A 16,789-nucleotide genomic window follows, 5' to 3' on the forward strand; every position below is an offset into this window, starting at 1 on the left:
CGGAAAAATCTTCTAACAGCATCACCTGCTACACACCTCAAACAATAAAACATCCCTCAAACTGCCCTGGGAAGCCAAAATAGTAATCACAGTACTTTCTAAAGCACAGAATTCACCACAAAACTGTACAGTCATTTTAAGAACCAGAACAGAAACATTCAAGGATTCAAAGCATTAACAAGGTCAGTAATCAAATGTCCTCTGCAGTGCCCTCACTGCAGGGCTGTGGCCAACTGTATTACAGAGACTGTAACTGGATATGTGGCTCCTAAAAAGCAGATTTCCACTCCTGCTCAGAGCCACTGTAAGCAAGGGAAGGGTCCCTGTGTGCCTCAAACTACAGCAAGAATCTGCCTCACCCTAACAACAACCAGAAAAGCTGGAAACTGCTCCACAGATTAGGAGGCTCTTCTGACAAGATTTCCTATCAGCAGGTCTGTCATTTCTGCCTGCTGCTTACCCTGACCACAGGAGAGCTTTGCCAAAGGCAAAGGTTTTGTAGGCTTAAGTGTACAAATAGGGCATTCCAAGGGGACTGCAAAGCTGGACTAGGAGCACTCTGAAAACCCCAGTCAAACAAATCTAGGAAATCCAGGCAGGTATAGCTGAATCACAACAAGGAGAGGCATCTGTATACATTTCTAACTAGCCAGAAAGTTGTTATTAACAGGAGTGGCAAGTTTGCAGCAGTGATGTTAAAACTAAAGCAAGGCCAAGGCCCTGGGGTGTGCTCCACGCCTGATCCAGGCCACCGAACTGCAGGTGAACCCCCCTTCCCAAAAAGCACCAAGGGGCACCAGAGATGCTGCCACGGCAGCTGGCAGTGCATGGGGCAGGAGGAGGAGCTGGGTTAAACCCCCCCAGGACCTGACACTTCCCATGCAGAGCGGGGATCAGCCCCAGCCAGGGCCCGGATCCGCGGGGAGCGGGAGCTCAGGGCGGATGGGACTGTGCCATCCCTGTCTGGAGCTCAGAGAAGCCAAGACAGATGAAGGACAGAGACAGCCCGACCCTGCACAGGACAGAACAGGTCACTGCCTCGCCGAGGTGGGGCTGCTTCTCTGCATTAATCTCACTCTTCCAGGTCCAAAGCAATTACATCAAGCTCAATTTATTGTTTCACCTTCCCCCGGGCACTCATTCACCTGCAGCAGACACTGCCATGCAGCACAGCCAATCTGCTGCAACAAGCTGAGCAAAATTAATCCCAGCACAAGAAAAATTACCCTTCACATATACAAACTGCAGCTGAGTGTAAAAGGCAAAGCACACTTACTTCTTGATCTCCTCCTCGACCGCATTCACCCCTTCTGTCTGAGGGTTCTGGAATTTGTTAGTAGCACTTCCAAAGTCACACAGGACGTAGTGGCCACGGTCATGCAGCAGGATGTTTTCAACCTGGGAGCATCACAGACAGACACAGAACCACTCAGACAAAAAAAATATTCAGGGTTTGGTTCTTTTTTCAGATGAGTCAAGGTTTTAAGTGCCTGAAGACATATCAGACACATCTGACACTAAAGCCTAATGTGACAGCAAAGAAAACAGGCATCAAAACTCTGTCACATCTCCTAAAATAGAAGTCAAATCATGGAAGCACAGTTGTAACACTGCCTTCCATCCTGCCACCCCTCCCTTCTCCTCCTGCAAGCACATTTCTCTGCCTTCTGTAAGACGTCAGGACAAGAACTGTGTCCCAGTGCCTTTGGAGCTCAACCTTCCTGAGCTACTGTGCCCCTGGTCTGGCATCTGAACTGGGGACAGGAAATCCAAGCTGTCCCACCTTTACAAAGGGCTGTAACTCCTCACTGTCTGTGGGGCAGAGGGGAGGCAAACAAATAACACACACACTTCCATACTTTAGGAAATTAAAACACATCTCCAGGTCTTTGCCTGCATTTTACCTGTCCCTGAGGGTCTCACTCAAAACAAACCTCAGCTCATGCTCACTCTTATTTGCTTGTTCTCAGAGTCTGCAGTCCCTAAACAGGGGCTGTAGCAGCAGAGGCTCCCCCAGACTGCTGAGAAGACCTCTTTCTTTCAAATATTATTTGGTACCTTGAATCGGGCAACAGAAACAAATGCTGAAACAAACACCTGGGACAGCTGAAACAAAGAGAAGCAGCAGAAACCTTCTCCTCAACAGTCACAACTGTGCATTAACAAAAAATCTACCTTGCACCCAACCTAAGAAAATTGCCTGTTTCAACACTGACTTAAAAAGTGTAAGACCCTGTGTTCAGATCTTTGCTTTGGCAGAGCATCCCTTGTTCCAACTCCTCATCTGTGCAGCAGCATTAACAGCATGTTCTCTCGAGGGAACACACCATTCTTCATGTCTTTATCTTCAATCAGTGTCAAACGCTCAGATGCAACAACGAGATCAAACATACTGCTCATACAGTTCAAAATAAAAAAAATCACCACATAAGTGTTTGCTAACAGAACCCTTTGGAAGCAGAGCTCCCCATCGAGGATGGTCTTTACAAGAAGGAAAGAAAAAGAAGGAGTCAGCATTTTAAGCACCAGAAAATGCAGCCGAATTAGAGCAGCTGAGGGGGAGAATGTTGGCTTGAAACCAAGGGTTAAACATCCCCCCTTCCCCCTCTGCCATCCATCTGCTTTGAATAAAGCACTGCACACAGATGTTCTTCCCCAGCAGATCAACACTGGCAGTGTTATTCCCTGCTCCCTGCAAATACTCCTCCAGCATTTCCCCAAGAGTCCTCCCACGTTATCTGGCTGAGAAGTCTGAGGTGATTTTTCACTGAAACACCCTGTAAGGTTTGTTAAACATCAGCACAGGACTATCCAACAACCAGGTTTGAGCAGCAAATGCCAGGAGAAGGAAAAAATAAAGACAGCAAAAGAATTACTACTACCCACTGCCAGGCCAGAGAAAAGTGTCTTTAAAAGGAGTATGGAGGTGTCTTCTGGTCAAACACTCAGAAAACTGCACTCCAGCTTCCAGCACGGCTGAGCACTGGTAACTCTGGCTGCAGCCTTTGACACACCCAGCACGGTCAGATTTAGACCCCAAACAAAAGACATGAAAGGAGATGATCAGTTGTCTGAAGTTTTGCTGGTTACAGAGTGTAGTTAGCATCAGTCTTTCCAAAATAAATGCTGCTTTGCTAGAACAGAACCAAAGTAATAAAAACCACTGCAGAGTAATAAAAGTCACTGTGCTGGGCAGGGATGAGGGCAGAGGTTTTCTTTAGCTGACGGATTCAATACCTGTGACCCTCTCCTGAGAGCAACGGCTTCAAGACCAGTGTTCCTGAGCTCAGGTAGTGATCTGGGAGGGATGTGTGACCAGGGCACACTTCCTGGCTTGCTTTGCAGCACTGCCAGGTCTCTTCAGAGATGTTTCCACTTCCCTTTCTCCCCTGGCACCGCTCGCTGTTCACGTTTGAAAGCCGATGCAGTGTTTGATGGCACAGAGTGAGATCCACGCAGCGCTGACTGATTTTGGCACAGGCACACTCCTGCCATGGCCAGCACGAGGGTGTACCATGAGTGAGGGGACTGAACAATTTCACACATCACACTCGACAGGTCCCTCCTAACAAATTCAAGGCTCGTTGGCGGCGTCCGGGCAAGACTCGGCATTGCAAAGAGAGATGGAAGGCAGTGAGATGACAACAGCACAGTGGGACTGTCTGATCACAGCAGGGCTACACTGTGAGGGCTCCTGCTGGAATAAAAGCAGGAGAAACTACATCCTCATCCTGAGAGGACAACTTCTGGGCAATGCAGAAAGTAGGGAAGGGAAGGAAGAGGTTTGGATCAACAGCATCCTCTGGGTTGACTGACACAGTTTTTGGGTGTGTTCTGCTGTGTGTCTGCTACAGAAAAAATCATCCTCTCGTCTGCCATCCAGTCACCTGCTCCTGCAACCAGGTGGGTTCAGACCAGCAGAAGCACCACGCACAGAAATGGGAGACCTCTCCCTGCAGAAATCAAAGCTGGTCCTAAGACCGTGCTTTGAACAACACGAGCTATGGGATGTGAGACTGGAAAGACAAGGCTCAACATGGAACAAACCATGCAAACAACTGCCACCAGGTGTGGGGTAGTTGTGTAAATGTTAGCATCAGCCCTAGGCAGATTTTTCCCTCCCTAAAGCCTGCTCCTCTGGGGTCTGACAGGTTTAGTTCTTATACAGATCCCAACTTAGCAGCAGAGACTTCCCAACCACATGGTAACAGACTGCCATAAGGTTTGGCCATTTGTTCTCTGCTGTGAAAAGGCCCAACCCAAAGATACAGGAATTGTTCTTATTCAGAGAGGAGCAAAAAAACAAACTCCCCAGGGACTGTCCTGCAGCAGCAATGGCCTTTGAACCCTGAGGGTGAGGAAAATACCTGCAAGAACAAGCACAGGCAACCACTCAAAGCAGACCTACTGCCAGCAGGCTGCCTCTGCCCCACAGGGTCCAGGCTGGGGCAGAGGCAGCGCATGAGGGCCTTCCTCATTTTTAGGAAAAAGCAGCATCAATATACACCTGGTTTGTGGCAACCAAAGCACACGAAACGAAACATCACAGCCTGTACTGCACAGCAGGCAGTGACATAGCACCTGAATCAACCACCAGCCCAGGAGGGGTCACCTGAACACACCCAGGGGTGACACAGGATCTGTTTGTGGTCCTTACTCGCAGTGCCACGTCCCCTTCTGCCTACAGACACGCTGGGTAAAGGTGCTGCTGTCCCCAGCTGCTGGTCACTTCCCACCAGCTGGGGACTGTGCCAACGGGAGGCTGTTCCGCTTCAGGCAAAGCCTCTGGGTTAATTCAAAATCAGAGCCAGAGGCCACTGAAACTCCTCTCCAGCTGCACTTGTCTGAAAGGGCTGAAAGCTCATTCACAGCCTCCCTTCTGCTGGCAGAGCTCTCCGGGCAGGAACCTCCAGCACCAGAGCAACATCAAAGAGCTGGAAGGCAAAAAAGGCCTCCAAGCCCCAGGCAGCTGCCTGCAAAGTCAACATCTGCCCCCTCTTCAGCAGGGTTACAGTCACCCCAAGAAAACACCTACACATGTCCCTTCTCACACCCAGAACTTGTACAAAACTTCTCTGGCCCTTAATCTCTCCTGGCTTTGCAACTCCCCCTCGACAATATTACATTTTAACACGAAGTCAAAATATATATAAATATTAATTCTATGTTAGTACTTAGACCCCCAGAGGTCGCCATGACAGAAACAATACACTACTCAAGCAGAAAACTTCTCCAACTTCTCCAAAGAGCCAACTCTGACTCTGGGCACAGCTTACCAAGAGTCAGGCCTTGCAAAACCTCCCCTGACCTAAGCAGGCAACAGTGGGCTGGACACCAGCCCCAACAGCCCATTTCAGCTGCAACCCAGGGCAGAAAGTAACACTCCAGATCAACTCACTAATCCAGCACAGACGTCCCAGATTTATTCCCCTGCAACACACTGAGTTCATTCTTTATCAGACCCCACAGGGATTCACCAAAAAGGTAAGGGCAGGGGTTAATGTCAGCTGGGGAGGTTCCTGTTCCTCATCCTCTCACCCCAGTTTTCCTGACTTATACAAACTCCTGCAAACTGCCCACGGACTTCACAGCTTTAAATCCAGGACTCAGACTGGTAAGAAATCACCCATTTCCCCCAGAAAGAGACACAGGAGTTGTTTCTGTATCCAAACCAACTGAGCAGTGGCATCACTGTCATTTCAAACATGCCAGAGCACACCAAACCCTGAGGATTTTTTCCCTGCTCTACCTTGCTCTCCTTGGTACACGTGGCATCTTCAGTCCCTGTAAAACAATGGCCAGTGGCACAAACAAACATCTGTGAGGGCTCTGAAAATAGAACCTGCCCCACAAAGCACATCTGAATTTCAAATGCACACAGCAGCCTCCTTGGCTGAATGTTTCATTCCGGCACTTTACGAGCTCGTGGAGAGCAAAGGGAACATCTTTTTGTTTGCTTGATTACAGGCGTGGGATTTTTCCCAAGCCATCCCTGCTGGCCCAGCTCTGTTCCCAACTAAGCACACAGAGTCTTACAACACACTTTCATGGTCAGAGCTCCAGAGGCCACTTCCAAAAGCTCCTAAGGATTCCTGCCCCAAGGCCAACACTTCTCGAGGGCTCCTTCTAATCTGGGTCCAGGAAACAACATCACAGCACACTTTTTGTGAGCTACCTTCAATAAGCAGTGCTTCAGGTCACTGTGAATAATTCATCAGGTACATTCTGGCACGTGTGCAAGCCAGAATTATTCACAAACATTTGTGTTTAAGTAGATCTATAGATGGCAAACATATGGTAAGCAGCACTGAGAGGCTCATTTCTTTTTTTATCTTCCAGCAGAGAGGTGTGTTTATGCCCACTTTCCCTCACTACTAGCAAGAGAAGCACAGCACTGGGGCGTGGGCAGCTGGCAGACACAGCGAGGAGGATGCAGCCTCACTGCTGCACCCCTGGAGCCAGAGCTCACCTTCAGATCCCTGTGGATGATGGGAGTCTTGCACTGGTGCAGCCTGGCCACGGCCTCGCAGGTGTCGCAGAAGATCTGCAGGACCTCGCTCTCGGTGAAGCCGGTCTGCAGGCGCTGGTTCATCAGGTTCACCACCTGCCCCCCTGGCAGGGACAGAATCACAGCAGGGACAGTGAGCTCTGGCCATCCCAAACCCCAGCACACACAGAGTGAGCTCTGGCCATCCCAAACCCCAGCACACACACACAAGTAAGCTCTGGCCTCCCCAAACCCAGTCCCCCCACCATCCCTGGTCCTGGGCTGCTCCTCAAACTGGGGCTCCACAGTCAGCGCACGAAGAGTTCAAAATAAATTCACAACAAACCTTCCCAGGAGGCTGTTTACGATGTGATCACTCAGTTTGTTTCATTCCCCTGCATCCCAGGGGTTTGCAGAATCTGTGGGCAGGTGTTACAGCTCACCTGGGCTCTGAGCAAACCTTCACACCAGCTCCCACAGCCCACCTTGCCCTGGCTGTGTCAGCACTCAAGTCATTCTAACTAAGCCATGTAATTTTCTGGTTTTTTCTTCCAAATAGGACTTATTATTCCTCTAGTCAGACAGAAAAGGCTGAATTTGGGGCACCCACAGTCCACAGATCAGTCTGCCACATGTAAGCAAGAGGAGGGAGGAAGGGAGACACTCAGAAAACCCACACATGAAGTGGCTTGGCTAAAGCTGTTGACTGGCAAAGAAATTCAGAATCCATCTGTAACAAGGGAAACTCTGCAAAAACAAAAGCAAGTTTTCATGAACAAGCCCTGAATTTGTCTCAGCTTTGAGGTTTTGTTGCTGTCAAGGCCTTTCCCAAACAATCCAGAGGTTCTTTTCTCCTCTAAACACCCTAGACAGACAGAGAAAAACTCCTTTCTGAAGCTCTGGTGAAGCAGTACTGTATCATTCCACATCACAAGTGCTGGAAAACTTTCATGGTAGGAAAGAAAAGCTCAGTTTAATGAATACTACAGCTGTGAACATTTTACACTCAAAATGAATGCAGTTCTGCACACAAAGACACTGATTTGGTTTGGAAACTGCTGGCCACAAAAGGGAAGTAACAAGGGAAAATCAGCGTGTAACAACCATTGCAGTGGGAATGCTGCAGACAGCGGCCGGCGTGTGCTCAGCACAGCATCTGGCAAGAGCCACGTGAGAAATGCCACGCTGCAGCTCTCCTCCTTTCAGATGGAAGGAAAACGCCTTAGAAAGATGGATTTTACTTCATTGGCCCAAAATTTGGGTACTGCAGCTGGGGGGGTGCATGTGAACAACTCAGGTTTGTACCTCCACAGCGGGCTCTGCACATGGAGCTGAGCAGGGACATAGCAGCACTGCCAGGCCTAGAGCTTACAACAGGTCTTGTCATGTTTAGGTTTAAGCTTAAAGAGAGCTTATGAAGTGATTCCTTCAGCAAAACTACACACAAAGTTCTTCCTTTCACCAGCAAACAAACCCAGTGCAAGGCAGTCAAGATTCCTGCATCAAAGCAAAGCAGCAAAGAGGACACGGCAGAGCAGAAACCTGCACTGGGCACATTTACACACATCTACATGTCCTTGCTACATTTGACCCCAAAGCCAGACAGGCCCAAAAATACCGATTTCCATCAGCTGCCACCATCCAAACCAGCCACAGGCTCCTGAAGTCACCTGGCCAAAACATTACTTTTGCTGAACACTCTTCCTGCAAGAGGCATTTGAGCCCAGCACATGCGTCATGTTCCAAACACCACATCCCAGCCACAAAGATCAAAGCTTTGGGACAGCTAGAAGAGCCTGTCTGGCTACAGACAGCCAAGCAAAAAGGTCAGAGGTAAGAGGAATGCCTCTTGGCTTCCCATTATCCATTTCATGCTTCTTCCAGAATAATCCTAAGACAGGCTGTGGATCAAAGCTTGCAATGAGACTAAAGTGAAGAAAAATTACATTCCTGGCAGTTTTAGAGGAGCCACTTCTTGTGTGGACCATTCTACAAACAGCAAGATGTATCTTAGGGTCCTCCTTCACAACAGAGGGGATCCAGGACCATCCTGGGCAGCAGCCAAGATGGTACCAATCCCATTAGCAGAGTCAACACAGTCTCACGGGTCATCCACTTCTCCACCCTCAGTCCTGGCTTTGCTTAGCTCAGAACAGCTTCCTGGCAGCTTAGGAACAGCTCTTCTTTCGAAAGGAAGATGATGTGCAAGTTCCCTGTAAGCACAGAGGGACAAACCCCCCCATGACCAACATGCCAGGCCCCCACTCACCCCGGCAGAAGTCCATGAGGATCAGCACTTCCCACACGTCCCCGCTGCTGACGGAGTTGATACTGGAGTCGATGTACCCCACAATGTTCTTGTGGCCAGACAGATCCCGCTGCAAGACAGACAAAGTCACACCATGGAGCAGCCACGTAGAGCGAGCAGCGTTTTCACCTGGCTCCTCCACACCGCACAAGCTTCTGTCACTTGGGATTAATCGTCCTGCAGAGCTTGAGCAAACCTCAGGTCTGTCCCTACCTGTTTTCCTTCCAGAAGGATCTGAGACAAAACAGCAGAGGAACAGCCAACCTGATGAACTAACTTAACTTGCTCAGGACTGGTCCAGATTTTGGGACATTCCCTGAGGTGGCCCAGGCCAGGCCCTGGGAACTGCTGGGAGCTACACGAGGGGAGAACAGGGCAATGGTGGTGGTGGCCACGCAGGACTTGTTGGCCTTACTTGCCTCATCTCCTTCCAACTCTTCTGCTGACAAAACATATCTCAAATCTTCACATGCTCAAAAAAACCCACTAAAACAACAAAATAAACTTTAACCTTGCTTTTAGAAGTGCTTTAAGTAACTCAACGGATTAAAGCCCAAGTTCTCACATCAACAACTTACCACAGAATCACAGACTGGCGTGGCTTGGAAGGGACCCTAGAGATCATCAAGTTCCAAGCCTCTGCCATGGAGATGCATGCTAAACTGCAGGGAAAAATTGCTTCTTTGGGACTGCCAGCTTCACACACACTCCCAGCTGTGACAGCCAGCCCAGTCTGATGCTCGGCTTCACCAGTAAAGAAATCAAGGTTCTGCTGTAACACCGTGGGGCTGCAAAAACTGCAGTTAAGTGTAAAATAATTCCTTCTTGCAGAAAGGTTGGGAAAGAAGTAAACATTTCCTTTTAGGGATGCACTGGTTCTTCAGGACACAGACAAGTGCCTGGGATAAGATCCAGCCCAGGAGCAAGCAGCCCTGCCAGGTGAGAAGGACCCTCCTCACCCTCACTTTCCAAAGATGTGAAGACAAGAGAAAGCAGCAAGTGAAACCCAAGTAAACAAGCTTTGTGAGCACAGCTAAACCTTTGATGTGAGATCTAATCTCACCTTTTCCCACATAGCCACAGGGATGCCAAACCAAGCCCAAAGCTTCCTTGCACTATCACAAACTACTGCAGTTCACTTTAAAGGTATTAATCTAATTAAAAGCTACTTCAAAAATTACACCCAGAATTGCTACAGGTAGGAGTTTCTGATATGAAGATCATCTACCCCAAACCTGTACCTCGTGCGGTAAATTCACAAAAGGAGGATTTTGCATTTCCTTCCCCACCTCTAAACGCTCATCAGTATCTTGGAATACAACTTCAAAAGTGGCACCTCCCATGTTTACCATGCTGCAAACAAGATTAGGCAAATCTATTTGGATCATCTCCGTTTTGTCTTTGTTTACAGAAGCTAAGTTTAAAACAGCTATTAAAAATAGCTATCCCATCATATAAATCCTTGTGCCCAATAATCTAGAGAAACATCCCAGAGCTTATTACAAATACTTTACATTTCAAAAGCCCTGGCAGCAACTACCCCACAAATACTGTTTTAATCTACCAACCTCACTGATGCAGAGATAACCTTCATCCCGACCCAAAGGATTAGAAGATGTTGTGATATAGATTTATCTCAGGATGGAGGTGTGCCATTCATGCACTGATTTCAGTTCAGAGATATCAGAATCATCAGCCTCTTCTGATCAAGTTTAAAAGGCTGAAGACTTGGGCTCTCAACTGAAAATTGACAGACTCTGAATTCCAACACCCCCAGCCATGCTCACCCCTTCAGCCCTTCCTTTGCTCATTAAACCATGCAGTTCACCCCTCATTTTCCTGAAATTCCCTGGGTTTTTTTTCAGGTACCAGGTTTTCCTTGTCCACTGGAACTATTTACTTTTGAAACAGTTCAGTACTAGATTTTCACAACTCCAGGGGTTAGGTCTTTCCACATAAAAGCCATTTTTGCTAGGAAAATGCAGTTTGTGACCTGATGCCAGAGTTCACAAGCAGAAGGTGACCAGGCTCCCACCCCACTGCATTCCAGTCTTCCAGGGGCCCCAGCACAGAGCAGTCACTCACCATGATCTGGATCTCTCTCTTGCAGACCTGCAGGTCGTACTCGTTATTGACGTACATCCTTTTCAGGGCACACTTCACCCCATTGCTCGTCCTCACCAGGAACACAATTGCAAAGCCACCTATGGAAGACACAAAATCACCTGTTCATTAACAAGAAACCTCTTGCTCTTTGCTCCCAACCCTGTCCCTGCCAGGGGAGCACAGCAGGAAGAGGGAGGGCACTGAGCAGCTCCCACCACTCCATGGTGGGAATGCTCCTTCCCGTGCTCATGTCCAGAGCTTCCAGCTCTGCCTGGATCTCTAGGAACTAAAAAGGATCCAAGGGGGTAATCTTCAACTAATGGCAGTGAAGTTAACACTTAACATCTCCATAAAACAAGCAATTACACCAGTCCCTGGTCCTGCCAGACAGTCCCTCATTGCTCCGTTAATTCCCATTATGAAGAAGAAAGCTGAAGGACAGCAATGCTGCCTTGGACAGAAATCAGAGCTACACATCACACACTGAACCACCAAAGGCCTAAACTTAAAAGGCTCTGCAACTTTGAAGCATCTAAGTTACATTACAAAGCTGATTTGTGCAAGAAGCAGAAGAAACATCTCCCACATGCGGTTTGATGTTAATGCTTTTAAATCGGGACAGAAGAACAAGGGGAAAAACCCACAATTCTGTGGTCATTGCTATTAGTAAAGTCAGGACTCCCAGGATAAATTACTTGTTTCAGATGAAAGCCTTTCATCTCTGTCAGCTCTCCATCCAAATACAAAGGTTTACATTTGTAGTCCTGGCAGAAATAGGAAGCTGATGGAGGATGGAGGGATAGAGGCATCAAAAGCTTCACACCTGGCTCCGGAGATCAGAATGAATTTGGGCCGAGTGGCACAGATCCAAGAAGCCAGAAGTGCTGCACACTGGTAAAAAGGGAGGCACAATGACACTGCTGATGCCACAACCCAACAGCACTTCATCTGTTCTCCGGCACCTTACACTGCACTAAATACTTCTTTTATGTTCAAGGACTCGTAAAGGCTCAGCTCACAAGTGAGTTACGTGTCTTCAGAAGTCCCACGACAAGGAGAGCAGCAGTTACACACAGAAGTCAAGTCACATCCCAAAGAATTCTCCTTTTCCAAGTCTGAGCCCTTTAGGGAATCCCATTCTTCACAGGCTGCCAGAGACCACCAGATCACCGCCACACACAGCTCCACTGGACACGTTTGTGCCTCGTGGTTACCCAGCTCTTGCACGGGTTGCCCCCATTGCGTGACAAGTGACAAACAAAGCCACACTTGGGTAAAATTTATGGTTAAAATAGGTGGCATATGACAAGAAAAGAATGAAAAAGAGCAAAGAACCAGACAACACTGCTGTGTTGAACGTACAACTCTCCCTGTTTCTTATCAATGGCTTTTATGACGTAACAGCCCCTCTTCCACACCGACACAGGAGTTACACATGCAGGTAACACACCTGCCAGCACGGGAACTGCTCGGCAGGAATCTCTCTCAGCAGGCAAACCCTCAGTTTTACACAGCACAGTTCACCACAGGAACTAGAGCAGGGTTTTCGAGGAAGCCCCACTGACTTTTAGAAGCAGCCCCAGAGATGTAGCAGAAAGATGCAATAGAAAGAAGAAGCAAAACAAACAAACAAACACCCACTCCTCCCCCCTTCCCAAAAAAAGCATGAAGACTTCAATAAAGGTCTTGAAAGAGATACCCAGGCTGCAAAATGGACATTCAAATTCAGGAAACTGGGACATGGCCCTGGGATGCAGCACATCACAGCTGCTCGAACCCCCTCGCAGCTCTGGAGGAGTCTCTGTGCACAGTGCTCGATTCAGACCCAAAAATAACCCTGACTCTCTCCCCAAAGCTGCTTCAAGTTGAGGATCTCAAATTACAAGTCATTTTTAAGAGTTTCTGAACCCACAGCAGTAGCCTTATTGTTCTCCCCAGCCACATTTGTCTCGTTTTTGGAGAACAAATCCGCACATCCCGCTGTGAATCTTTAGCCCAAAGGGTGGCTGTGCAAAAGAGGAACACAGCACTGCACTGATTTTTCTTCCCCCTCTTATAACCCACAATGGAGCCAGGAAGAAATAAGGGACTATAACCAACACAATTTTCCCAAACCCTACTTTCCTAACAGTCTATGTTTTTCAGAATTATTGGAGAGATCAGGCTTGGACTTCTTTTTTTTTAATTTATGTACAATACTTCCATGGATCTCAGAAAAATACCAGAGAAAACATTAAACAAGAAAAAAACAGAAACCAAACAAAACCCCAAAGGGTTGGTTTTTCAAAGTTTATTACAGTCTCAGCCATCCTCAAAACTTTTTGGTAATCACAGAACACTTGGGTTTCCCTTCCTCCCCCCAAAATGAGCAGTCACCCACAAGAAGCCCCCGCTCCATTCCAGGGGCTCAGTTCCCTTTCCCAGCTCTGGCCAGGCCAGCAGGATACGGGATCTCTGTTTACAGTGCTGTGCTCAGCAGAAAGAAACATGAGCTGAGCAGCAAAATAGATCAATTAAACTTTTTTTAAAAAAAAAAAAAAAGCAGCTCCACTAACCCTCAAGAACCTCCTCCCAAATCTTTGCTTCAGCTGAGTGGGACTGGAGCCTCTTCAGACCAACTGCTAATGCCTTGTTAGCACAGGTCCCTTCCCTCCACCAGGATCCTGGGCTAATTAACAAAGTCACCTCCAGAGCACCCTCGTTAGAATATGCACATCATGCACAAGCCAACTGGCACAGAAAACTACAGTCTGTGCAAGGGAGAACACAGATAAAGCATCCCGAGAGCTCAGAGGAAAGAGATGTTCATAATATTAAAAAATAATAATAGAAATCGAGCTAATGGGTTTTGATACAGGACTCAAACATCAACACAGACTTGTGGCCCGGAGCATCTTCCAAATGCAGCAGTGAGACAAAAATACATCAGGTGAAGCCACATCCAAGGAAGAGGAACCTGTGACATCTGCACTTACAGAAGCCACAGTAAAATTACACCTCGTATCCTTTTCTCCCTCACCTTTGACTCCTGCAACTTCAGCTGAAAACACCTCACATAAAGAAGATGTGCAAAACTGTTGAATTTATTTTGTCTGCAAATAAACCCACCAATGTGGTTACTTTATTATTAAGCTCCCACTGACTGCAGATTAAAGCACGACAATTTTGCTACATGTAAAAGCAGCACGGCTCCCTCCGGAGAAAATGAGGATTGGTTCCATCAGGGAAAACACAGCAATTTTTACACAGCAATCTAGAGGAAGTGACTGTGCCATCAGAGAAGCAAAATTTGATGACCCACACCCATCTGAGAGTTTTACTTTCTATACAACTCCTATTTCAGCTGGTCCAACTGCCTCAATCAAAGCAGACCACAGCATTCCTTCCCAGGCTTTGACTGTACCCAGGATTCAGTCCAGAAAGGCACAACACAATGAAGAACTTCTAACTGCCCACTTCACATTTAAATCAGCAGGTGTGAAAAATACCACCCGAATTTTAATTTATCTGCATTTATTACACCTTCCACTGCTAATTGGCTTTAGTACTCCTAGTCTGGCACAGAGAATGGGACTGCAAACAGGAAAACAGCAGGAAGAGAAGGGAAAGGGAAGAAGCACAAAGGACAGCAGCTTCTTGCTGCACTCTTTGTATGTCTAGAGCCCTCTGTGTGTAAGATTCAAGTCCATCAGCAGGACACGCAGGTCAGTTTTAAGATGACTAAAAACCTTCCCCTCCAACCTGGCCTCCGAAGGAAGCACAGACAGGGCAGAGAAATCAGGCCATCGACTTTCACACAAATTTGCAGGAATGGGGCTTGGGCACATCCACAGGCTGGAGCAAATTGGAGAGCTCCGGCAGGAATCCTGCTCCTTCCAGGAGGGTTGGGGCTGCAGGTCCTCCCAGGCCAAGGTTAGAGCTGTAGGTACATCTGCTTACGGGCTTCTTGTGCCACAACCTCTGTTAGACACTTTTATATATGTATAAAAATCAAAATAAATTCGATAGATATTTTTAATTTGTATGTGTTATTTATATTTATTTATGTTTATATATACGTCTGTAGATAGGTAGATAGACAGTGGCAGGGATGCCTGGCACTCCGTACCCAGAGCTGGGGAGATTTCCTGTCAAGTTCCTGCGCACAAGAGACGAGTCTGGGAGCTTTGGCCCATCCTTCACCTCCCAGATGCCCAAAATGTTTATTTACCGACTGCTCATGAACTGCACAAAGATAAAGAAAATGGCCACAAACTGTCGCATTGCAGAAAAGGCGCAGCATTGTAAGGCTGGGGGGCAGGTGCATACACGGGTTATTGGCCAATACACTCGAAGCATTTGAAGTACTTGAAATCTTTTTACTGGCAACTGTAGCCATCAAATTCACACCACAAAGCAGTTCAGAAGGACCCGCGCTCCTCAGGCCCCTCAGAAGCAGCACTGTTTGTAGAGCAGCCAGCAAACACAGCTCAGGTGTGACAGCAGAGGGGCAGCAGGACCCACCAGATGGCTGAGAGTGTCCCTTGGCAGCACCAGCCAGCCCACAACAGCCCAGGGAGGGACCGAGCTACCCAGCACCTGGACTGCAGCCAGCACTGCTTAACCAAGACTTTCTGATGGATTTAAGAGCTGCCCTTCACCCAGCACACAGCATTTCCAGCAGAAATGGGGCCGTTCCCAGAAGCTGGTGTGTGTCTCCCATGGGTTGCAGGGTGACGATGGCTGCAGCCCTGCCTGGCCACTGCCCACTCCACACACAGGCTTTGCCCAGACAAGCCACCCATCTGAACTCTCTTTTTCACAGTCAGCCTCATACCCTTACCTTATCTTTTAACTGCTGACAGCTGGTTAACCCTTCCTCCTTGCCCACTGCACATCTACACCACCACCAGCTCCTCAGCCTCAAGGGCTTTCAGCTTCCAGAGCTCCAGACCACAACCAATTTCTCCCTCATTATTCCAGTCCAACCCCCAACTTGGCTAAATCTGGGTAAAGTTGAAAGGAAACAGATCAAAGACAAATTTACAAGCAATTATGATGAAGCCCTGCCAGATGCACATTACAGGACCATTTACTTCTATTCTCAGAGAACAGCAAGACAACAGCCAGGCACTGCCAGCTCCAATGTAAAAGATGATCATCTCAGGATCTGTGCAGCTCCCAGCAGCCAAGGTCAGCTCAGGAGCCTGTGCTACACGTGGCCAGGGAGGGCGGGTCACACACAGGCACAGCTTAGAGGCAAAGTATTCCAGGCACCAGGAACATCCCCGTATCTTTGCTGGTAAAGCCTCTTTTCCAGTACACGTGTAGAAAGCAAAAGGCACGAGACCAGTGCAGGCTTCAGCTGCAACAAAATAAATAAATCCAGAGACTTGCAAGCGCCAGAAGCGACAAAAGCAAGAGCTAAGCCTGAGAGTCACCTCAGAGGACAGTTTTCCCCTGCACATGTGCCTGTGGTTTAAGGTTCTGAAGGAAATTCAACTCTCTTCCCATGCCAGCCAGCAAAAGCTAAAAAAGCATTCCCATTCTAAAACATGAGAAGTTATTTCTGTGTTCATCCTTAAGACATATTAACACTGCTGAGCAGGCAGCACACAGCCAGCACTGGGATCACTGTCAGCTTAGAGCTTCCACCAGCTACAGCGGTTTCTCTGGGGAAACTTTTTGTGTCTCTTTGGCACTTTAGGCCTGCCTCAACAGCATGGAAACATGGTTATCGTGCTACACACTGCTGCCTGACTGTTGTACTTGCTAAAAGGTTTTAGGATAAGCTGAAAAAATACTGGGAAGTTCCAATTATCTCCAGTCAATATAGATGCCAAAGCAATTTTCCATGCAGGTTTGTGTCAGGGCGCTGGCCAGCTGCCAGCTCTGGTAGTTATGTTTTC

At 47.9% G+C, this 16,789-nt stretch overlaps 1 protein-coding gene across 1 annotated transcript in view; it reads right to left on the minus strand.

Moving 5' to 3' along the window:
- Positions 1-16,789, minus strand: part of AAK1 (AP2 associated kinase 1) — a 73,345-nt gene that overhangs the window by 37,862 nt on the left and 18,694 nt on the right. The window contains exons 2-5 of the mRNA XM_017744696.1: positions 10,881-10,999; positions 8,757-8,865; positions 6,470-6,612; positions 1,277-1,398 (exon numbers count right to left, since the gene is read on the minus strand). Of these exons, the coding sequence (XP_017600185.1) occupies positions 1,277-1,398; positions 6,470-6,612; positions 8,757-8,865; positions 10,881-10,937 (431 nt within the window). The 5' untranslated portion in view covers positions 10,938-10,999. The remainder of the gene's footprint in view (positions 1-1,276; positions 1,399-6,469; positions 6,613-8,756; positions 8,866-10,880; positions 11,000-16,789) is intronic.

The sequence above is a fragment of the Corvus brachyrhynchos genome, unplaced genomic scaffold, assembly GCF_000691975.1.
Source record: "Corvus brachyrhynchos isolate BGI_N302 unplaced genomic scaffold, ASM69197v1 scaffold119, whole genome shotgun sequence".
NCBI lineage: Eukaryota > Metazoa > Chordata > Aves > Passeriformes > Corvidae > Corvus > Corvus brachyrhynchos.